This window comes from Rhinolophus sinicus, linkage group LG10 (genome assembly GCF_036562045.2).
Source record: "Rhinolophus sinicus isolate RSC01 linkage group LG10, ASM3656204v1, whole genome shotgun sequence".
Taxonomy (NCBI): Eukaryota; Metazoa; Chordata; class Mammalia; order Chiroptera; family Rhinolophidae; genus Rhinolophus; species Rhinolophus sinicus.
The window spans coordinates 109,865,299-109,888,509 of NC_133759.1; the positions used below are offsets into that span (position 1 = coordinate 109,865,299).

Genomic DNA, 23,211 nt, shown 5'->3' on the forward strand with positions numbered 1-23,211 from the left:
ATGCATGATTTTGTGGGGTTTTCTGGGTCAAGTGACCAGTGAACCATTTTTAGAGGTCACCTCAGGCCCCTTACAGAAAGAGGAAGCGAAATGACTTTGCTTTTTAATATGTTGACCGGACTGAGCTTGGGGCAGAGTGGGGATGTGGAGTAGGGAACCTGAGGCCAGTAGCCAGCCAGAGCCCCCAGGGAGGTCTGGCTCAGAGTGAGGAAGAGGAAGTGAGGCCGCCCCTGCTGCGTGCGTGTGGGGGTACAGGGAACTCCCCGGCAGACGCTGCAGCAGCCCTCCAGACTCCTGCCATCCTCCGAGTCTTGATTTGAGGAAGAAAGGGCACCGAGGAGGAGCTACCTTCTGACGAAAACGGCAGTGTGAATGCTGGCACAGCCGCCTGAGCCTGTCCAGGCAGGGGTGGGCACGGAGGCCTCTCACAGAGACGAGGCAGGGTCCAAGGCCCAGCCAGCCTCCGAGGTGCAGCGCTTCCCCCTGCACCTGGGGCATCTTCTGCTCTGAGCCTGTTTCCCTTCCTACAAAATAGGACAGCAATGTGGCCTCTGTGGGCATGGGACGGGGATGAAGCCAGATAAGGAGGTCCCAGGCCCAGCACAGCACCCCCGGCCATCCTACAGGGAGGGCTGACTCCCCGGCCAGCAGGGTTGGTCCGCACAGGCTGGGGCTACACAGCCTGAGGGGCCCTACTCTCAGGGGACCTAAATTCCGTGACCCCCTGACTGCGCCTCCCAGGCACGCGCAAGTAGCTATTTTGATCCCAAGTTCCCTTCCGCACCCACGGGCTTCCCTCCTCACCTCTCCCATGTGAGCGTGTGCAAAGGACAGTCCCCAGGCGCCTGGAGCCACCTCAGACGACCTGTACCTCAGGTTCACCCAGCCAAGACCAGGACCCCTGGATTGCCCCAAAGAGCACCTTTATTCACAGCAAAGGACATCACCATAGCAACCACACTCCAATTCCCTGAGAACTTTTCCCTTATTGTTCACTTTCCTAGCTATGTCTTTGCAGAAAGAAAAACAGAAGACAGAACACACACCCTGGGCTAGGTGCGCCAGCCAGCGGGAGACAGGTCCGATGCCAGGGACAGAAATACCCAGAGTGTGAGATTGCCCGCTTTCACCACAAAGAGGATCCCAAGTGTGGCTTCTGCTTTTTCTGATCCACAGAAAAGATTAAAGAACACCCTCCCAGCTCCCCCAAAACAAAGACAAAACACCCTACTTTATACCCACCCCCCTTTTGAAAAACAAGCACAGTAAAAAAATACTGTCACAATATTTACAGACACACCCACTATGGGCGACTTTCTCTCTACTTTGGAGAGGAGATAAAATGCTCAGCTCTGACCCCCCCATCCTGGGGAGACAAAGGGAAGACCTCTGAGAGGCACAGAGGGCTGGGGAGAGCCACTGTCCACCCAGCCACATGGCCACTGGGGGCTGAACGGAGCCGCTGGGCCTGGGCAGGGGCTGCTGCTGCTCAGCCACAGTGCCCAGGCCAGAGGTCAGTGTGAAGAGGGGACTGGGCCACTGCTCCCCACACCCAGCTTCCCTGCACTGAGCATGGCTCACTGTCCTGGGGGCTGAGGCGGGGCAGGAAGAGGAAGGCGCCCACACAGCTCTGCAGAACAGCCTGATCCCCATACTGCCAAAGACCCCACCGAAATAACATCGAACTGCCCTCAGAGTGACCTCAGACATACAAATCCTTCCGTGGCTAGGGCTCTGCCTAACCCACGGAGCGTGGAAAGGCAGACAAGTGGCACTGGTGCCTGCTCCTTGGCAGAGAACTGCCCAAGTGTCTGCTACGCAGATGGGCACATAGTACACACATGGAGGCACAGCCCTGGGAGCCTCGAAGGACAAGGCCAGGGTGGCACAACAGGGGTTCCCGGGCCCTTTGGATACCAGGGGCACCCGGGACCGGGTCTCAGCCGAGGCTGCTAGAAGACGGCGGTGCGGGGACACCAGGGTGTGTCCGGGTACAGGTGGCAGTGGATGGAGCGGAACCTGTGGGGACAGAGTGGGGGGGTGGTCCGTGTGGGGTGGGGGTGGTAAGCACCCATATTCAGACCCACAGCACCATGGGTCCTGGGACACTATAGTGTGGTGCTGGCTGACACCCACTTCTAGTTCCACCAGACCTTCAGCAGACTTTACGTAAGCCCCCGCCCCATCTGGGCCTATTTCCTCACCTGGATGGGTCAGCCTCCACCGAGAAGGGCCCCTTCACATGGACAGCGTTCCGTTTGTTTTCAAACATGCCGTAGCTCAGGGTCACCTGTGTGGACAGGGCAGCGTGATGGTGGGAGGGGCCCCGAGGCCCTCAGCCCTGCCCGAGTCTGGCCCTGTGGCTCTGAATGGGGAACAGCCTTGCCTTCTGCCTCCCCCCTTGGACCAAGAAGGGAGGCCAATGAGCCACGTGACACCACACCCCACTTGCTCTGCATACCCCGGGAACAAAGTCCAAAGTGGGGCCTCGGCTGGGGCTGGCCAAGTTGCCAGTTGTGGCAAGAGAATACCCCCAAAGGCAGGAAAACACCTGAAAAGCACAGAGTAGATGTGTCACTGTGCAGACAAAAGATGGGAAGGACGGACTAGAGAATGTGAGTGGGCCCACACCGGTGGGGGGATTGGGGTGCGTAGGTGGTGGCCAACAGTGGGGCCCTTCCTGACCTCTATATTTAAAACTGACCCCCCACCCTGCACTCCGCCCCCGCCCATCCCTTCTTGGGCCCCCAGGTAAGCACACCTGCTCATGGAGCTCCGAGGCAGGTACCTGCTGCAGGTTCTCCAGGTGGGAGTGGAAGAGCCCGCTGCGGATGAGACGCACGCCAAGCAGGGCCTCCACAATGTAGCCGATGGTGCAGTCGTCCGGCAGCCGGATCCGCTCGGCTGTGCTCATGAAGTGGCCCCCACTGTGGGAGGGAAGGGCCAGAATATGAGCAGAGACAGGAGCCTGAGGCCCACTGGGCAGGACTCCTCCAGGCAGCAGTCTCACAGAGCTTAGAAGCCGGGCGCAGAGAGGTGGTGAATGAGCCCCATGCAGCAGGGTGCAGACCACATCTGTGTCCCTAACGGGCTCTCCTGCTGGCAGCTCCCCATTTCCCTCCCTGAGCCCAACACCAAACCCTCCTTTGCACCAGCTTGATAATTTTCTGCGAGTCAGGGCTTGCTGGGTGCAGCAAGGGGTCGTGGGTGCTAACCGACTGGGGCCTGCTGGCTGGAGATGGGAAGTGGTGGGGACCATGACTCAACCTGCCCACGCATGTGAGGTTGGGGACCCACGGCAGGCCCCACTTGGGGGAGCCCTGAGACCTAGGGCCATCTGGCTGGCCCAACAGCCCCACCTGTGCCCCAGGGCACTCACCTGGCCCATGGGCTCATCTTCAGGGCCAGCCCACGGCTGATGCAAAAGCCAGCCCCGCCAGTGGCAAACCAGAAGTGGACAGGACGCTGTGGGAGGGGGCAACGTGGTGAGACCCCCACCCCAGGCTGCAGGGGCACCCTCAGCCTCCACCCGCTAGCTCAGGTGTGAGCGGACAGACCACTCACCATCTTATTCTCGCTGACCCGCTCTGTGGCCTGGATGGGCCTGTCCAAGCTGGGCTTGCCGATGTAAACATCCTGTGTGTGGGGGTAGCTGGCCAGCAGGCGCAGCAGGGCCCGCACGTTGACGTAGTTGTCATCGTCCACGTGGCAGAACCACCTGGGGGTAAGGCAGGGCCATCAGGGGTTTGAGTGGGGTTCACGCGGTGCCAAGGGTGGATCCTGCTGGGATAGGAGCCTGGACGGGGGCTTTCCTTGGGTCCAGCCAAAGGCCAACACTCACTTTCTGCCGGACGCGATGAAGTGGTCATACTCCACCGCCATCTTGCAGGATAGGGCCTGGCGGCTGTGGGCAGCCGAGCAGTTCGTATTGACCACATTGTCTGTGGACAAGGGGATGGGGCTGTAATTTGGCCCGAGCTGGCTCAGAGAGGGCAGCCTGTCCTGGAGTCACACAGCAGCCCCATGAGAACAGAGCAGGGTAGAGCAGGGGGCTGTCTGTCCCAGGGCGCCTTGGGTTCAAGCGGTGACCTGCAGAAGGCTCTCCCACTCAGCCCCCTCCCCAGTGCAGGACACAGGCCTGGAGACCCCTCCTCCCCACCCCAGCCCAACCCTGTCCCGCCCCTGCCCATTCTGGAGGCTTTTTCCCAGCACCAGACACCTGTTGCTCAAAGGGGCCCCAGAGCTGAAAGGGCCTCATTTGCATGAGAATTATGGGGGGGGAGCGAGTGGGGGGTCGGGACACAGAGCAAAGCAGTGGAGTGAAGTGCCCTCCCAGGCCCGTGGCCTCTGTGACCTCTCCATAAGGGGGGTGGGGAGAGGATTTCCTCCTGGGAGTGGCAGCCCCCCTCGCCTCCCCAAGTCCAGGGCTCACCCATGTGCCTGGCCAGGGCCTCATCTTCCCCGTCGGTGAAAATGAACGTCTGGAAGGAGAAACATGGCCTGGAACAGGCTACCCCGGGCCACTGTGGGGGTCCGGGGCTGGGCATCCTGGGGTTTCAGCATCTACAGCTCAGTCATGCCCACTCCCCACCCTTCTCTGGGCCTCAGTTTCCCCACGTGTACAGAGCAGGGGCTCGTGCCCAACCTGAGTGGAAGCAGAGCTGGGGCTTATGCAGACCCCACCCCCCCATGTCGACAGCTGGGCCCAAGGTCACCTGGTAGCTGTGCTGGCACGAGCCAGGTGGGGTGCCCCGCCCACCTGCCAGGTAACCAGCTCCAGGACCGCCCTGCACACCTGGCAGGGCACACACCCTTATTGACACAGCAACCGGCCTGTGGGAGGGGGCAGAGGGTGGTGGGGGATAGGCAGAGGAGGTCGGCTTTGGGAAGCCAAGTCTCAATCAGTGGAGGACAAAGGCCTCTGCTGGGCGGCTGCCAAGCCCTGGCGGACAAAGGGCCTGGAGGGAGGATGAATCACCAGGCATTGTCCGCCAGCTTTATCCCGACCGGGCTGCGGGAGAGGGCGCAGGGCTGGCCTTAACTCGGCCGCGTTAAGCAGGAGTGGCCGGCTGCCTATTACCATACAGCTGGCCTGGTTAACTGGGCTGGGCTGGGTGCAAGGTCCGGTGGGCAGGGGTGCGGCCAGGGCACAGCAGTCCTCAGGGCTGGGCTTTCAAGCCAGGGCCCCCCACGCCCCTGGCTGTGACCGGTGGGCAGGTCACCTTCTCTGAGCCAATGGAGCCACTGCCGTTCTCTGGAGACGCCGTCCGTCCCGTCCGCAGGGATGAGGCAGGAAGCTGCACGTGCCCCCGCCCCAGGATCAGTGCCCTGGGCACCCATGCTGACAGCATCCCCCTGCTGTTGCTTGGGCAAGGAAACCGGGCTTGAAGACAGGCCTTGCCCAAGCCACATCAAGGCTCCACCTGTGCCAGCACAGGGCCATCCCCTGCCAGGATCGCTTCAAGGAAGGGGGGCAACGGGGAGGGGCCAGGAGCTGCCGGCGCCCGCCTGGGCCGGTCGGCACACGGGAGGAATGTTCCTTCCTCTGCCCCGCCCGCCCAGCGCGTGCCGCCCGGCGCACCCAGGCACGGCTGAGTGCAAAGCTTGGGGCGCCGTGGGGGTGCTCAGAGCAAAGGCTGCAGGAGACCCCCGCCTCAAGGCCTGCCAGGCCTCGGTTTCCTTCTGTGCATAAACGGGTCCTAGAGAGGATCTAGCATGTGCACACATGGGGACCTGGGGACCCACCCTCACCTGGGCAGCCCCAGCTCCTTGCCTAAGCCTGACCCCAGACCCGAACACACACTGGGGTGTGGCCACAAGCTATGGATCCCAGGCTTAGAGCTAAGGGGGTGGCAGGCCACATCTACACCCTCTCCACATACGTACCCCTCCTTCCAGAGCCCAGCAGACACCCCAAGGCGGCCCGCACGCACAGACTCGCACCCAGCCCCCCACCCGCTCCCCAGCATCTCAGCCCAGGAATGCCGTGGGAGGCGGAGGCCGGGCCCGTGCAGACACCAATGCCACTGCATTAAAAGGAAAATGCTTTCTTAATGAGATCAAGGAGGCCTGTTCTCCCGCGCTTTAGTGGTGCCCTAAAAACCCGGCCCAAGGCTACAGAGATTAAAGTCACCTTTGTTCCGGAGGAGTGCTTGTGAGGGTGGGGCAGTGGGGGGAGGGTGCCTGGCCTCCTGTCTCACCACATCACAGCAACCAGCAGGAGGGACAGGCTGCTTGGCGCGCCTCGCCCACTGCTCAGAGGGTCAGTTTCCCCGCTCTGTAAAAAGGGCGCAAGAGGTGCTCACCTGTGCCCAGAGCAAAGTACCCTTAGAGGTGGGCACCATTACCACCCAAGTGGGGAAACTGAGGCCACAGGGGCAACCTCCAGCCTGTGGTCATATCCTGGGGCAGAGGTGGTGCTAATCCAGTGGGGCCATGCTTTCCAGGGACCCCCCCCAAGCCCCCTCCCCACATCCCCAACAATGGGTCTGAAGAAGGAAGAGCAGGGCAGCAGGGCAACAGGGCTGGCGGAGGGCAGGAGGGGGGACACCCACAGGAAGCTGCATTGTTCCCGGAGCTGCGATTCAAAGAAACACAGGATGCCAAGCTCTCCCCCAACCATTGTGGCCGCTACCACTGCCACAGCCTGGCCCACTCCTGGGAGGGGTGGGGGAGTAACGTGTGGGCCAAAGGCCCAGCCCCTCCTCCTGGACTTCAAGGCCCATCACTTGTGGCCCCTTCTGACCCTGGCCCCCCCACCCTGCACTGCAATTTCTGGAAATTTCTCGCACTTCCCCCTTGCTCGTGCTTATGTGCCCAGACTGCCCTTTCTGGGCATTTTCTACTCTCAGTCTAGCTCAAATGGCACCTCCTCCAGGAAGTCTCCCCCCCACCCACCACGTGGGTCAGATGCCCACTCTCAGCTCACACAGCCTCTCTGGGTTTCCCCCACCACAGCCCTGACTTCCTTGATTCTCCCCCATCAGACTGGGTCTGAATCACCCTACACAGGGCTGGCAGAGGAAGGAGTACCCTCTGCTGTGACAGTTTCGAGGACCCCTCCCCCACAATACACCATAAGAAGGGCTCCTGGTGCTGCGATGTGAGCTGATGCTGGGGGCAGATCTGGCTTCTCCTAGGTGGGGTCAGAGGCGAGAAGGAAAGCTGAGTGGTCCTCCAGCTGGGTGGGAGTGACGGCGCCCACCCCAACTGAGTGCACGCTGGGCTCACTCCCTACCTCCAGGTTTCCCCAGTCCTTTCACAACACAGTATTGGAAGGGCACTGCTTTCCCCATTTCAGAGCTGAGGAGACTGAGGCTCAGAGAGGCCCCAGGTCTTGCCCAAGATCACCCAGCTCAGCTGGAACTTGTACCTGAGACCCCCAACCACATTCCTTCTGCTGGAGAAAACTCCCAAAGTCCAAGAGGAGAGATGCTCAGAGCAGGTGGCAGCCCAGAGAGGGCTGAACGCTGCTGAAGGTCACACAGCAGGGAGGCAGAGCAGAGGGAGGGGCCTGGCTCATGAACGGTGCCCCACAAGGACTGTCAGTCAGGGATGTGGGGTGGGGGGGGACTGTAGGCCCCTCATCTCCAGGCAACCTGAGTGGCCAGCGCCAGCGGCGGTTCCCATGGAGCGCATAGCTGCACACAAGAGGCCGGACGCCTTTCTGGGCTGGAGAAAGGGGCTTTGTTACCTTGCCCGAGGCCGGCGTGAGAGCCGCCTGGCGCTGGGAATCCTAACGGCCCAGCCGCCAAACAAAACCCGTGCCCACGGCCCCCTCCCACTGGCCCGCTGAGCCCCTGGGAAAGGCACACTGTGTTCCCAGGAGACTACCATGGGGTTCCCGGGGTCCCCCATCCCCACACTGGGACCAGACGGGACCCTGCCCCCTAGTCCTAGTCATGACCTCACCAGGGCCCTGCCCCAAAACAGGACTCAGCAAGGCCAGAAGGCCCCAGGCCTGGGTGATTTAAACAGGGAGGAAAAGGTGTGGGGTCTTCTCTTGTGTCTGGTACAGAGAATGAACTCTGTACTAGTCAAGGGTTCCTCACCCCAAATGGCCAGTTAGTCCCTTGAATCTCCCAGCCCAGGAACATTCCCTCACCACCCCTCCCCTGGCAGGGCCCACACTCTGCCCGGGTCCAGCCCCCATCCAACTGGTTCAGCCCCCATCCAACCGTTTTTTCTGCAGCCTTGAGGGAGATTTTCAAATTGGGGTGTGTCTTTACTATGTGTCTGTAAGAAGTTGATGCTCAACTAGGGTGTATCAAGCACAAGGTTCCAGGCTCCAGAATCCTGCACTGCAGGGAGAGGGTCTCCACACAAACCCCCAAACCCAGGGCTCTTTGTCTTGTGAAATGTACTCCCCAGAGCTCACCAACACCGACCCCCAACTCAGATTATCGTCAGGAACGACTTGTCCCCCATCCCATAGCAAAGATTGGGGTGGGGGAGGGGACGGCCCTGTGTCCTGGGGTCCTAACCCCCCATTCCACCTCTGAGCCCATGGTTGATGCCCATGTGGAATCTGGCTTGGGGAGGTTTGGGGACAATAACGTCCTATTAATGTGCTCCAATGTTTGGAGGATCAGAAGTATCACAGGCACAAACCCCAAGCATTGGCACTGGTGTAAGGTCAGTGCGCTGGGGACGGGTCCCCGTCCAACACTTCCACAACTGTATGGGGAGGGTGGCCCCACCAGGCAAACTGGGCTGGAAGGGGATGGACTGGCGTCACTACCAGCACAAATTCCCAGTGGCTGGGCAGAGATGCAGCCTGGCGCCCATCGGATACTGCCACCAGCTGGACAAGACAGAGCCCCCTACCCCGCCCGCCCCAAGCCGCGGGGCTCACCATCTCCTTGTGGCGCGAGATCCACGTCTCCAGCAGCAGGTCCAGGCGCGCGCGGTGAAACTTTTTGGTGGTCTTCACCGCGATGAAGACGTCGAGGGGCGTGAGCGGCTCCGACTGGGGCCGCAGGTGGCCGTCGGCGGGACGGAAGGCGCTCCTGGGCGGTGGGCCCGCGTCTCTGCGCGCGCGGGTCAGCAGGCTGAAGTATTCGGACAGACTGTGCACCTCGCGGGCGAGGGCTCCGGGCGCCGCCCCCGCCTCCAGCCCCGGCGCCGGGGCCGCCCCCGCGGGGCCCGCCAGGCTGCGCAGCGCGCGCCGGCCGCGCTCGGCGGGCTCCGGGGGCGGCGGCGGGTCGGCGGTGAGCACCAGCAGGCAGGCGAGCAGCGCGCCCGCCAGCGCCAGCAGCAGGCGTCGGCCGCAGCGCTTGAGCATTGTGGGGTGCGCCCTGCCCCGTGCGCCCTGCCCGGTGCGCGCTGCCCCGCACACCCGCGCGGAGGATCCCTGGTCCAGCAGCGCGTCCAGCAGAGCACCGCCAGCGCCCTGAGGCCTTAAACCTCGCCGCTCTGGCTCCTCCCCGAGGGCGGGGCCTCAACCAAGCCCCGCCCCCGCCACGCGCTCACTGGCTCCCGGGGCGGGGCCTCGCACGGGTTGCCCCCAGACCCTGCAGCGCCCACGTGGGGCCGCTGCGGGGGCCTGGGAACTGAGGAGAGGGCGCCGCAGACCCCTCCCTCAGTGCTCACGTGCATGCCCCGCCCCTCCCGGGTCGCCCTCCGCGGGCAGCCGAGAGACGTGGGGCTTTGGTCCCAGCCGGCCCCGGTGGCCCTGAAGAGGAAACGCAGGCTGGCCAACGCCGGCGGGGGTTGCACCCTGGCGCCTGGCACGCGGAGGGGCGCGCCCTCGGCGCTGTGACCGGGATTCTGGGACAGGGGCCTTAGGCTCAATCGTCCCTCAAAGGACGTCCTTACTTCCTCGCTGTGCACTTCCCCTCCCGAAGCCTGGCTTCCTCCGCATGGGATGGTGCTGGCCAAGTCACTGGGGCGGCGCCTGGGTGGACCTGAGCGTTGGGTCCTGGGCAGCTGTTATAAATATGGAGGAGGCGCTTAGCTACCTGAGCCACAGGTGGATACGCGAGGTTCCAACGAGAAGGCACCTGTACCAAATTCCACCCTCGAGCTAATTTCCTCGAGTCCTGGACCAACGTCGGGGTATTGGTACCCCCGAAATCCTCCGGGCGTCCCTTGGCGAGATGAAAATAAGGTCGCCCCGCCCCGCGCGGGATGAAAGGCGGCCTTCTGTTCCATTTGGTCCCTCCGCGCTCGGGCCAGATGTGGCCCAGCTGTGCCCCGCCCCGCCTCCCCGGCACACGGCGGCCCCCACCCCCGGCCCTTCCCACGGGTCGGCCCGGCCCACCGCACGAGCAGGGGTGGCAGGAATGCGCGCCTGCAGTCCCAGTTGATGGTGAAGGGTGAGGGGCCCGGAAGTGCCCAAGGGCCCCCCAGCCTGGGACCGGGGTCCGAGCCCTCTGCCCGCAGCATGTTCCGGAAGCACAGCGAGGGGCGGCTCTCCGCTTGGCTGCACCTCCCTTCCCTCTCTCTTCGGCTCCGTGACCACCAAGGCTAGGCAAGCTACACTGTTTACCCCTTAGCGCTCATTCTCACCACCGGCCAGGTACCCACCCAGCTCCTGCTTACCCCTCTGCCTGCAATGGCATTTTTAGTTTACATGCCCTTTCATGGTCCCTCTCCCTCCACCTGAATGCCAAGTGTAAGAGAACAGGGCCTGGAACATAGTAGGCGCTCTACAAAGATTTATTGAGAAGATGTCTGGCCCCACTCCCAGACTCCTGCCCAGCAGGCTGTGGCCCATTTGCTCTTAGGGCGTCAGATCCTCTGTCATGGATGGGGTGGGGGATGGAGGTTCCCAGGCCTCTTCCTGTCACCCACGCCAGGTAATTAGCAGGCACCACCTCCGTCAGGCAGAGGCCTGAGCAGATGGTGCTGGCTGTGCCCAAGTGACAAGTCTCCCGTGGTGTCACCTCCTGCCATAAACCCCTCCCCCACCATCCCGACCCCAGCCTTGGAGCCTCTAGGCAGCTGGAGAGGTGGGGGTGGGCAGGAGGAAAAAGGACCGAGGGCTGATGGCTGATGGCTGATGGCTGGGTGGACTGTCCCTAAACAGTCTGCTGAGTCCCAGGTCAGCCCCAGCCTCTGGTTTGAAGGGTCTGCACGTTCTCACCCCACCAGCAACTCCTATCTACCCCATATCTGGGTGATTTTCCCCCACCTCCTTCATCTCTGTCCTGGCCCCCCAGCCTCTGTATCTCCTTGTCCCCAATCTACCTGGTTTATTTATTCTCCACTCAGAAACCACTCAGCTCTAATCGTATCCCCCTACACACACGCACACGCACAGATCACAATCGTCCATGGGTCCCTATTGCCTCTGCGTTCGTCCTGGCCCAGTGTCCACACACCTTGTGACAGTGCAGGCCCCTGGAATCCCTGCTCATCCCCTTCCAGCCCAAGCAACATCGAGTCCCGAAATCTTTGCGTGAGCTGTGCCCTGTTCCTAGGTTTGAGGTCAGTGGCATCAATAGTCAGTGGTACCCACTAGGTCTGAGCATTCTTCAAGAGCAGGAGGGCAAGCAGCACACAGCCATGCCATCTCATACCCCCACTGACAAGGTCCTGGGAGCCAGCCCCTCGGTGGCCCCCAGCCCAGGGGGTGGGATTCCCTGCCTGGCACCCCAGAGCACCCATGCTTGCTCTGACTCATGCTCCCAGCACTTTGACACACCAAGCAGTGGGAACAATGTGCCCATTATGCAAAAGGCAAGGTGAGGCTCAGGGGCTGCTGCCTTGTACCCGGGGAGTGAGGGGCGCAGGAGCAACTGTACAGAGGGGATTGGCCCAGCCTGGCAGGGGCAAGGTGAGAACCCAGAAGGGGGTTTCCTGCACCTCTCTGAGGCCAGGCTTGGTCAGAGTGGGGGTCCCGAGTGCAAGTGCCTGTCAGGCAACAGCAGGACAGAGCCCTCAGCGTCCTGTGGGGGCCATCGGCTTTGGCAAGAGTGATTCAATTTCTCTGCTGTCAGGAGAATGGAATTTCGTGGTGACTCCTTGAGGTCTGAAAACTGGCCACCCCCTCCCCCTTCCCCAGGCCCAGCTCTAGCCGAGGCATTCCCCACCCCTGCCCTCACCCTACGCCTAAAGGCTCCCTCCAGTGACCCTCTGGGCCAAATAGCCTGGGAGTGGGTGGGAGGAAGGTGCTGGGCTCAGGGCAGGAAATGGGGAGCCTGAGAGGACTGACCAGGTTGCCAGGAAGCTCCTTGCGGCCTTAGGGTCCTCAGGAAGGGGGTTCGGGGGCGGAGGCTGTACCAGAGCCCTGTTCCAGGCATGTCACATGGACACAGCCCAGGGGCTGGGGACCTCTGGAGCAAACTGCTTGCCTTCTAATCCCAGAGGGGCCACTGCTCACCTTTAAGACCTTGGACCTGGGACGTTCCTCCCCTGAGCCTCAGTTTCCCCACCCATAACACGAGGATGACATACCATCTGTTTTGTAAGGTGCTCATGGGCAATGGGTCAGACAAGCAGGCCGCCGGCCTTCAGCCAGGGTCACGGGTCTGTGCGTCTCCTGGACAGCTGACCTCCACTCAGCACAGGCCCTCCACCACCTCCTGCAGCCGGGCAGCTGAATGTCCTGAGAGCTGCCCATTTGGGTGGAGAGGTAGCTGAGGAAAGGGGGCCTACATGACTAACAAGGCCTGTGGAGGCCCTGCTATGACTCCCCATCAGGCTCAGAGGTGGTGCTGTGCCCATCTGAGCTCAGGCTCACTGTCCTGGTCGGAGCTCAGCCTGAAGCCTCAGCAGCTGGAGTCAGTCCCACGGGGTTCAGGAAGTCCCTTCTCCACGGCCTCCTGGGTGCCTTGGGGCTGGCCTCCCCTGGCTTGTCCCTTTTCTGGGAAGAACCAAGAGACATAATTGGTGATCCATTAACTCGCAGGAAGTCATCCGAGGCACTCCTGCTCAGCGTCCCGGGAACGGTCTTCTTCACCAGAGCAGCTAAGCCGGGGGAGGGAAAACACTGTCCCCAGCTCCACTGCGATGTGGTGGCAGGAAGGTGGAGCTGAGCAGTGGGGCCGCAGGCAGGCCTCATGGTGCCCCGTCTGACCAGCAGACACGGAATCCCTGCCCTGAAGGCTGCTGTGAGGGCGCCGGAGAACTGGCAGGCTGGGAGCCTCCTGGATGCGAGGGTGTCTGTGGGCTTCCTGGGGTGCAGTGAGTCGTGTGGCCATGGGGGCCACCAAGGGCTGCAATCCAGAAGCTTCTGGACCAAGAGGCACTGCTGGAAGGAGGGGAGGAAATGGAGAGGGGTTAGCTTAGAAACTCTATGGCAGGAGGGGGTGCACAGCAAATGGCAGCAGCTGACTCTCATTACTGCAACTGGGGGGGGCACTGCTCCCCATGAGAAGAACAGACAGCTTGCAGCTGTTAATAGAGCCCCCAGCCCAGCCCAGCCCTGTCTGCCCGCCTGCTCTGCTCAGAACCCCTCACCCTCAGCCCGCTCTGTGTGGTCTTGGGACAGTTCCCTTCTCTCTGTGGGTCTCAAGATTTTATTTGACTCTGTAATAGGGATATGGCTGGCATCTGCCCTGCCCTGCCCACCCCAGGCTGCCTGGGAGTAGGTATTCTCTACAGGAGTAAAACACTGGTGGCCTGGCCCTTTTTCCTGGACCCTGGGACCTGGTGTGGTCAGAGTGGTTAGGCCAACTTGGCCTGGGGGGCTGAGTAAGGCTTTAGGAGTCACCCTTCAAGTCCAGCCAAGTGCTACCTCTTTCAAGAACTTCTCCAAAACCCCTATGATACCCTGCATCCTGGTACTGACCACATGAGATTGCAACTGCCTGTTTTCCTGCCTGCCTCCCCAACAATTCTGGAGCTCCGTGAGGACGGGCCACATGCTGCTCTGCGTCAGGGCCTGGCACAAAACGGTGCTCAATAACACTGAACAGGTGAGTAAGGGAGTGAACAGATGGAGAGGGATGGATGGATGAATGGATGGATGGAAAGAGGTAGTGGCTGATGGATGGATGGATGGACAGATAGTCAGTGGACGGATGGATGTGGAGTGCTCCCCTGCCTCTCTCAGAGCCCCCAGCACCCAGCCCCAAGGACCATGGGTCTCAGGGTAAGGAGGCCTGGCAGGGCGGCTCACAGAGCTCTGAGCTGGCACCAGGCGTGGAGCCTGAGGGCAGGGCTGTGGCAGGTGGCAGGGGCTGATGCCCATGGAAGTCTTCAGTGACCACATGCTGTGTGCATCCCCTGCACTGGGAACATTTCCAAACACCACCTCAAGAAGGCCTCGAAACGTCTTACTCAAACTGTTGTTGGTCTTGCAGATTGGACATGGGGGTCCAGAGAGGAGGGGTGGCATGCCCTTGACCCCATAGCAAGTCAGGCTGGGGGGGGGGCTGTCCCTCAGCCTTGGGGCCAGGGTTTGTGCACACCAGGAGGGTGGCAGGCCTAGGCCTGGCAGCTGCATCTCTTCCCGGAGGCTCCATGTAGGGCTGTCTGTGCTGGAGCTGGATTGGGTTAATCTGATTTGCAGCCTTCAGGAGCAGAGCCCTGGCCACCAGAACCCATCACCGACGGCCTTCAGAGGCCAGACACCCTCCCGGGAGACACCAGAGACGCTCTGCCCCAGCCGGCCTTTGTCTGGCCAAGAATGGCCAGCTTGTGCTGCAGCGAGGGGTGGGCAGGACAGGCAGGGGGGGAGAAGGGCTGCCTTGGTGCCTGCCAGGCCCCAGGCATGACCCAGGGCCCACGTCAAAGGGACCAGACCCCAGGACCAGTGGGAGGAGGGCCTCTGGACTGACGGAGGTAGCAGGGGTCAGAATCTTGGCTCAAAGGGGGCCCTGCATACTGCGTGATCCTGGGCTCATCTCTGTACCTCCCTGACCTCAGGCTCCTCCTCTAATACGGGCTGATGGGATGGAGGAGGACATGGCACTGAGATATACTCCAGGCTGCCCCGGAAGTGAGGGCCAGGGGAGGCGGTCTGCCTAGGAGTGGCAATCACACACACACACACACAAGGAGATAAGCTGTCACCATGGGACCCATACTTCTCCCTGCCTGTCTGTCTGTCCGTCTGCCCATGCACCCGTCCGTCTGACAGCATCCCTGGGCACTTTCTCTCTGACCGGCTGTCCTTGGCTACGAGGAGTTTAGGAGCTGACTCAGAACAGCCCTGGCCCCAGGGAGCTCTTAGTCTAGACGGGAAGACTCGTCAGGCACCCAGATGTCCCCCAAACAGGCAGAGGATGGGAGCGGCTAGAAGATGGGTCAAAGCCAAGTGTGCCCAGGGCATGGGTGAAGGACAATCCATTGTGTGCCAGGGCTGGGGTGTAGGGGGCTTCAGAAGAGGCTTCTAGGAAAAGCTTGAAGTTTTGGGCAGGCAGAGGTGGGTGGGAAGGCAGGACAGGGGCCCACCTGAGGGGTGTCTGGAGAGGTGGTGCGGTTCGGTGGGGGTGTGGGTAGGGGAGCAGTGGGAGATGAGGCTGGAGAGGTGAGCAGGGACCTCGGGGTTCAGGCTCAGAGGCAGGCTTGGGAGGCAATGGGGAGCTGCAGAAGGTTTGTGAGCCAGAGGTATGTGGTCTGGATTGCATTACAGGGGAAGCCACTCTGCGGTCCAGCCCAGACAACAGGAGTCAGCCGTGAGCTTCCCTATGTGTCTGTCTGTCCCTCCCAGCCTGTGTCCTTGTTGGCCATGGGGAGAGGAAGCTGAGAAGGGTCTGGGGCCACCTCGGCCTCTGTTCTCCCTCCTCCCTTCCTTGGGAGGCCCTGCCAACAGGAAAGCTTCTGGGGAGGCATTTCAGAGGAGCACAGGGCCAGGTTGCTGAGAGGTGGGTGGGCCCATGTGGGGAGGGGTGGGGGAGCAGGGGAAGGCACAGAGACTGGGCCTGAGAGGCTCTGCCCTCTGTGCAGCCCCGGTGAATACACACATCTTCAGGGACTGGCCCAAGGGTCCCAACCCCAGCTTGGTTAGAGGCTCTGGGGGTATTTGGAAATGCCTGGAGACATTTTTCGTTGTCACACCTGCGGGGGGGGGGGGGGTCAGGCAGGACTCGCTCATCTAGCCGGTAGAAGCCAGGGATGCTGCTAAACGTCCTACTATGTGCAAGACAGGCCCCAAGCAAAGAATTTCCCAACCCACAATATAGGAGGCTGAGGTGGGGCACTCAGGGAAGCTGTCCCGCCATGCCTAGGATCTGTACCAGGTGGGCACTGCTGTCAGTGAGGCCCCAGGAGGGCTGCCCCCGTGCCTGGAGGAGGTGACATGAGGCCAGAGGATGTAGTGGCAGGGCTCCTGGGACAGTTTGCTCGCAGGGAGCGGAAGGATTACACAGGGGGCTTCCGGGGGAGCCGCGGGGGTGGCCTCAGCGGGGTCAGTGGGGGCTGGGGCAAGGCTGGGCTGCTTGGGCTGTGGTCCAGAGCTTGGTGAGGGCAGGGGAGGCAGAGCTGGGCCCCCTCAGGGCTCTGCTACCCCACAGCCTCCAGGTGGTTCCAGCGACAGCTTGGGCGGGATGGGGAGGAGACAGGGAGGGCCCTACTTGAACGCTGTTTGCTCAGCCAAGGTTTAATCTCCAAAACAGGAAGGCGCGTATTGACAGAAGCAGCAGCCGGAATTGCCTACGAGCCTGCCAGGTTAAGTTCCCCTGGCCCCCCACTCCTGCCCCCACGCTGGGGCGGGGGCTCCCCAGAGACTCTCCCCTCAAATAAAAGGGTCCCCACAGCCCCCGGGCTGTGCCGCTTGATGCCAACCAGGCCTCATAAAAAGGGTACCCCAGCCGGCTCTGCCAACTGCTGGGAGGGTTGGAGCCAGAGGGCAGGGGCAGAGGGGGGACAGGAAAATGGAGGGGGTGGGGGGCTCCGGGGGTCATAGGCTTAGTAGGGTGTGTCTCCCGGTCTCATTTTGCAAATGAGGAAGCTGAGGCTCAGAGAGGGAAGTGAGCTGGCCTGGGTCACACAGTGGTGGGGTGGGGGGTTGGCCCCAGCCCCCACCCCAGTTCTAAAACACGCTTGGGCGTGTGCTGTCCTTCACCACCATTCAACAAGCACAGATGCCCCAGGGGACTCTCGGAGTGCCCTCCTATCTGCCAGGCACCCCTCCCTGGTACAGCCCAGGGAGGGAGGACCTGGCTGGGGAATGCTTGCAACCCTGCTAACATCATAAACCTCCCTGCGGACAGAGGAAGCTGCAGGAAGGAGCTGAGTGGGCATGCCCTGGGCAATGGCCCTTCTGACAGGGTGTCAACCCCTTTCTCCTCCCGACCAGCTGACTGGGTGGAACCAAGCTTGTGGCAAGGCTGAGAAGGCCCACCCTCAGACTACCTTGGAGCCCCCTGCATCTCTTCAGCCCAGTTTCCTTGGTTGCCTGGGGTGGGCGGTGGATGGGAATTCCAGGCCAGTTCCTTTGCCCGGAGCTGGAGCAGAGTGAGGAGCTGGCAGTGAGGCCTCAGATGGACGCAAGGGCCTTGCCCCCAAATCCTAGAAATGGGCTTCTGATCTGACAGTCTCCTTGGTGCCCCACTACCTGCTTGGGAGCCCTGGCCCTGCCTCTGGCACTTGCTGCCTGCCAACCTCCCGACTTCCTGTGCCTGCTCCTACACACCCCGGGCTCAGCCAACCAACGGTTCCTCAGGGCTTCTCAGCCAGCGGCTGGGCCTGATAGGCCCAGCACCTTCGTCCCAGCCTCCCCACTCGGTTGCCACCTCTTTGGCAAAGTCTCCCGGGCTCACCCCCTTTTTGTCTATCCCTGGGTACCTGCCAGCCCCCAGCTCACATTATGGCACCCAGGAAGTGCTCGATAATCATGACAGAATGGAGCTAAGAGTTTTCTGGACAGGCAGAGAGTTAGAAGGGGCCTTAAAGAGCTAAGTCCCATTTCACGGATGGGAAGATGGAGGCCCTGAGAGGTCAGGGCCCTGCCCAAGGTCACACAATAGTTGCATGCATCTCCAGCCACCTCTGAAAGCAAGCACCTCCTGTGTGTCTCCCAAACCCCAAGAAATCCTGTAGCCCTGTGGGACTGAGGCTCCAGCCCCCACCCCCAGTAGGGTCTACGAGAGGCAGAGGCAGGGAGGTCATGGTGAACTGACCTCCAGACAGAGGTCTGGGCCACTGCTCCAGGTCTGACTGTCTCTGGCTGCCCCTGGAAAGCTGTGCTCCAGCCAGGACACCAAACACGGCTGGAGAGTCCCAGACCAGTGGGCAGGTGGCCTGTGGCCAGAGGCTGCTCCAGGAGGGGCGGCAGGGGCCTGGCCTGGCCGCCACACCCCGGTTCACAGCATGGCCTATGAGCACCTCTCTGGGTATGGGAAGAGAGGGTCTCCAGCCTTGGCTCTATCCCCAACTAGATCTGGGGGTCTCGTATCAGCTGCCCCCCAAACTGGAGGCCCTCCTTGGGGCTCCGAGCCCAGGCCCCGGCCCTGCAGGGCTGGACGCCCCAGGGCAGAGCTTCTTCAGGCCTGGAGCATCCTCCAGGGCTAGTCACCCCCCTCCTGTCTCGTCCCCGCCTGCCATTGCTGTCACTCTATCCCAGTGACCCAGTTTCCCTCCTTGTGTGTGCCGGTGGGGTGGGGGGCCCTGGGCGGACAGTGTCCCTCTTTGAGGTGAGGGCGTGGGTGGATCGGGTGTCAGGCCGGGCCGTCTGTTGGCTCGGGGCAGGGACCGGCTTTCAGGTCTTCAATAGCCCGTGATTAGCTTCCATCCCCGGGGAGCCCCTGTTGTGTGGCCATTGTGATGGCGTGGGAACCGAGGCATCCTGGGCCAGACAGGGATGCGCTTCCCTGCCCATAGGGGCCCGGGCCTGGGGGGAGCACATGCTGGCACAGCCAACACACTGTCTGGGGAAGCATGGAGCCCAGCCATGCCAGCCGGGATGTGCATGCGCTGGGTCCTCAGACCCCTGCAGGCGTCTTGCCCGCCGCCCAGTGCCACCTCTTAAGGACAAACGTGCCCTCCTTGCAGCCTGGAGAGCAGTGCATAGGTTGCATTTATCCTTGGTCAGTGCACGGCCTGCACACGTGTGCAGCAGCCCTGGCACTGCCCCCAGCCCGTCCCCACCTCTTTGAGGCTTTCTTCAGCCTCTTCTGCCCCTCTCGGCCATGGCCTCCCCCAGCCCCCTGCTCAGGTTGCCAGGCTTGTCCTTGGCTGACAAAGGCCAGTCCCTGCTGTGAAGAGGAAGAAGCAGGGCAGGACAGGCTGACAATTTCAGGTCCTAACGGAGAGGCCTTGCGTTTCCTCCCTGGCCAGTGGGGCGGTTGGTGGGAAGTGGGTGAGCTGCCTCAGCTGGCCCAGCCTGGACATGCCAGCCATCGTCACCATCACCCACCCCAGCTGTGGTCCTGATGACTGCTTTGTGGGGACATTGTGCCCAGCGTGGCAGAGAGAGGCTCTGCTGTGCTCCTCTGGTGCCCCGGGCACATGTGTCCGTACATGTGTGTAGACATGTACATGCCTTCCCACGTGTGTTCGAGCCCGTGTGTGCACTGGGTGGGGTGGGGGCATGGTGGCTGCGGGTCTGCACGTGCGAGCTGGCGGGCGTGTAGCTATGTGCAAAGGACACGTGTGTCCACGTGTATACACGCCCGGAGCTGGCTCCTGTCGCCCAAGCTGGCTCCCTCCCTCCTGCACAGCTGCAGACTAGGAAGGAGGAGGCGGGTTGGGCTGGCCTCAGCCTTGCTCCCCAGAGAGGCGGCCAGGCCAAGGTGGGAGGCCGAGGCCAGGTCAGAGCGCTGGGTGGGGGTCGGGGCTGGGGTGCGTGCTTCCTGTCCGGCCACTGGCGGCAACTTTGGGCGGAAGGTTGGCCCGATCAGGAAGGCGCTGCCCAGAGAAGGAGGCTTCTGGAGGCTGAGTCAGCTTCCCCCGAGTTCGTCCTGGTCCACCGCTGCCTCCTTCAGGAGTCTTCCCTGACCTCTGCTGTGGCCCCAGCTGCCTCCATTCCCAGAGCCAGCAGAGCAGAGAGCCTCCTTCCTGAGGGCGGTACTTCAGGGGAAGGCCCAGACGTGGCTCTGTGTGCCCCTGCACCTGTCCGGGCTGAATCCCTGCTTCCCTGAGAGCTCGGGGCCCCAGTGGACATACTCCCCAAGTCCTTATTGCCCTAAGGAGCAGTTGGGGACCCCGAGATGGGCAGGATTTGCTTAGGGACACACAGCCAGCCCTGGAAGGATGCAGCTGCTCCTTGGGGAGCCGGCTCCCAGCTCAGGGCACCTGTGACTGTGGCAGCCACCAACTTTCCTTCGACTACTGACTCCAGAATGCCCTCTGGCTGTTTGGCTGCTTGTGTGCCACTGAACTTGACTTTAAGAGCAGAGGGGCTTTGGGGCTGGATGTGTCCTCCTAGGGCCAGGCCTGGTGGCCCTTCCAGACACAGAGGGGGAGGCTGTGGGGTGAGAGGCAGCCCATATTGAGGCCATCAATTGGTGGATATTGGGCAGACTTCTGGGAGTCCCACACTGGGAATCTCAGGGTCACCCTGGCCAGTGCCGAGTGGCTACCAAAACCCTCCCACGCAGAGCTGGAAGCATAGTGATGCCAGGCCCTGTGCTGGACCATGAGATAGAATGTGAGCAAGACAGAACGTCCTGCCCTTGGGAGCTCACACGTTCTCTAGGGGCCAGGAGAGTGTATAAGCAGACAGACGGAGCTCAACAGCAGGGTCAGCGTGGTACAAGAAAAGGAGGGGATGAGACTGAGCTGACAAGGGGACATATTTTAGCTAGGCAGTCAAGGAGGAAATGGATGTGGTGACACCTGGGCCAAGGCCCAGAGGGTATCACAAAGCACATGGGGACATCATCAGCATAGGAAACAGCAGGTGCAAAGGCACTGGGGTCAACGGAGACTCCTCGCCTCCTTGCTCAAACCCTCATGGAGCATTTGTGTGGCACCTTGTGAGCCAGACTGAGGTAGGGCCTATCGGGGCCAGCTAGGCGAGGGCCAGGCTGTGGGGGCATGTCCTTTCTTGAGGAACTAGAATCTGAGGAGACAGGGGAGAGAAGCCCTCCTGGCAAGGAGAACAGTCCACAGAAAAGTGGGTGTTGAGAGGGATCCCATGGCTGCAGGCAGAGCCCCCAGCCAGACCTGAGCATGGGCCTTGGAGGCCTGGTCTGCTGCACCCATGAGCTGAAGACCCCAATCGGGGGTCAGGGGTGTGTGGAGCTGCCTCTCGTGTCTGTGGAAGGTGTCAGGGGAGGGCTTGCCAAGCGGTCCCCCAACCAGGCCCCTCTCCCAGGCCTTGTTTCCTCCCTCATCTACTCAAGTTCTGGGAGATGAGCCTTTTCAGATTCCCTTTCCCCCATGTGTCGTAGGGCTGCTGTAACAAATAACCACAAACGTGGCTTAAAACAACAGGTATTTCTTGTCTCCAGGTCTGGAGGCCAGAAGTCCGAGCTCAAGGTGCCTGTGGCACTGGTTCCAGAGAGGCTCAGCGGGGGCTCCAGGCCTGTCCCCCAGCCGCTGGTGGCTGCCGGCAGTCCTCGGTGCTCCTGGGCTTGCGGACGCATCATCTTGTCTCTGCCATCATCGTCACCTGGCTGTCGTCCCTCTGTGTCCCCTCCTTTTCTTACAAGGACACTGGTCATTGGGTTTAGGGCCCATCCCAAATCCAGGATCATCTCAAGATTCTTCACTTAATTACATTTGTAAAGACGTTTTCGCCAAATAAGGTCCCGTTTACAGGTTCTGGGGGTTAGGATTTGGGCCTGCCTTTTTTGGGGCCAACCCAGGATACCCTCAAAGTGCCAGGGAGCTGGGAGGCTACATGTTCCCTAAGTGCCAAGCCAGTGCCCCTACACACATCGTGGCAGCCTCAGGGCCATTTGGGACCCCCTGGACATGTGTGAGTCAGTGCCCCCAGATGGTGGGGGCAAGGCTGGTGACCTGGAGAGCGGGCAGTGCCAGGCCTGCCCACCAAGAATACGACCTGTGGGTGCCACCTCAGCACAGGATGGAAGGACAGATAGGCGTCTGGTCTCTGTGGCCCCTGCTGGTTCTGGGGCCCCCAGGCTCCTGCCCTGCACACGGCCACAGGGGCACACGGCTAGAGGGCCAGCAACCCCTTCACACCCAGCGCTCCACTGGGCCTCTCACTAGCAGGACATTCCTTTGTCAGCCCTCAGGTCTGGGCATGAGTGCTGGGCGGGTGGCCACCAGGCCCTGGGCCAGCAAGACCCAGTGCTTGCCCCACCGGCAAAAGGCATCTTCCGCCCGCCACTACCCGTGCCAAGACACAGGCTCAGCGAACTTACAACGGCCTTTTACAATAAGTGGAAGCCTGGTTCTGAGCTCACCCAGCCCCGGGTGTTTGGAGCCAGGACTGAAGCCCGTCTGTGGGTTCCCATGCCGGAAGCCGGCTTCCTGGGGCCTGGACATCAGACCTGCAGCTGGGAGCCTGCTATGTCTCCCATGAGCCCTATTCGGGGTCCCAGCCTCCCACATGTGAAGTGGGGTAATGCTCCTACACGCCTGCCTTGCCCCCAGGGGCCTGGGGAGGGAGGAACAGTGTCCTTGGTCACAGACACAGAAACTGAGGCCAGGAGACACCTGGCCTGGTCTCCCGTGCCCTGCAGAAGAGGGTCGGGGTGGGCCCAGGCCCCAGTTGGCCCACCACCTGCTTCCTCTGGGGGCAGACGGTGGGAACGGGCCACATCTCTGCCTCCCAGCCCCCAGGCGGTTGCCTCCTGGGAGGCCTGGTCAGCGGGCTCAGGTGTCACACAGCCGAAGGTTCCTCTGCCTCTTCCCATTCTCACCTCCATGGATCCAGAGGGAGCATCACTCCCCAGGGGCCCGTGGCGAAGCAGGCAGGGTGGCCGTCTGGCTGTGGTCAGGCTGGGCCGGCTCTGATGCCACCTCCCGTGTCCCTTGGCAGGCTGGGCCGCCCAGGTGTGTCCACAGGAACCTTCCCCACTGCCCCTTCCCATGACCCCTGTGCCCACCCCGCAGGGTATGGTCCTGGCTTGCCCTACTGGGGGGCCCATCTGGGGTCCAACGGCTCAGGTGAGCGCGGTCAGCTGCCGGCTGCAGCTGGCCAGACAAGTGTTCAGAAAACTGCCCCAATGAGGGGCATTTGCTCCTTAGTCACCTAGTTCTTTTTGGTGGGGAGGAGTCAGGATCAGGACCCCACTTTGCAGTTACTAAAGGGACGCTCAGTGCAATGGGAGTCCCACAGCCTGTGAGCCATCTGAGCCTGTGCCTGGGACGCCCACCCTGCCTGCCACTTCCTACTTCCCACTGTACCAGACCTGCCCTTGTTTTCACCCATGGGACCTCACGTCAGGCCAGGGAGTTTGCGGAAAC

The 23,211-nt window shown here is 61.9% G+C and overlaps 1 protein-coding gene and 1 long non-coding RNA gene across 3 annotated transcripts in view; both read right to left on the reverse strand.

The window, feature by feature from the left end:
- Window positions 1–899: 899 nt before the first annotated feature.
- Window positions 900–10,192, reverse strand: LFNG (LFNG O-fucosylpeptide 3-beta-N-acetylglucosaminyltransferase). Of its 2 annotated transcripts, XM_019757544.2 has the most exons (9): window positions 8,855–10,192; window positions 5,223–5,297; window positions 4,433–4,481; window positions 3,842–3,941; window positions 3,565–3,718; window positions 3,380–3,465; window positions 2,762–2,927; window positions 2,205–2,290; window positions 900–2,019 (listed from the first exon to the last, which is right to left on the reverse strand). In XM_019757544.2, the coding sequence occupies exons 1-9, from the start codon at window positions 9,281–9,283 to the stop codon at window positions 1,953–1,955; spliced, it is 1,212 nt and encodes a 403-aa protein (XP_019613103.2). In that variant the 5' UTR covers window positions 9,284–10,192; the 3' UTR covers window positions 900–1,952. The 2 variants fall into 2 exon arrangements, with proteins under 2 accessions (XP_019613103.2, XP_019613104.2); XM_019757545.2 differs by lacking the exon at window positions 5,223–5,297 and having other exon boundaries at window positions 8,855–10,187.
- A 9,816-nt stretch (window positions 10,193–20,008) lies between these two features.
- LOC109461360 (uncharacterized) overlaps window positions 20,009–23,211 on the reverse strand; it is a 39,610-nt gene continuing 36,407 nt past the window's right edge. The window contains exon 6 of the long non-coding RNA XR_012489934.1: window positions 20,009–21,472. This is a non-coding gene — a long non-coding RNA (uncharacterized LOC109461360). The remainder of the gene's footprint in view (window positions 21,473–23,211) is intronic.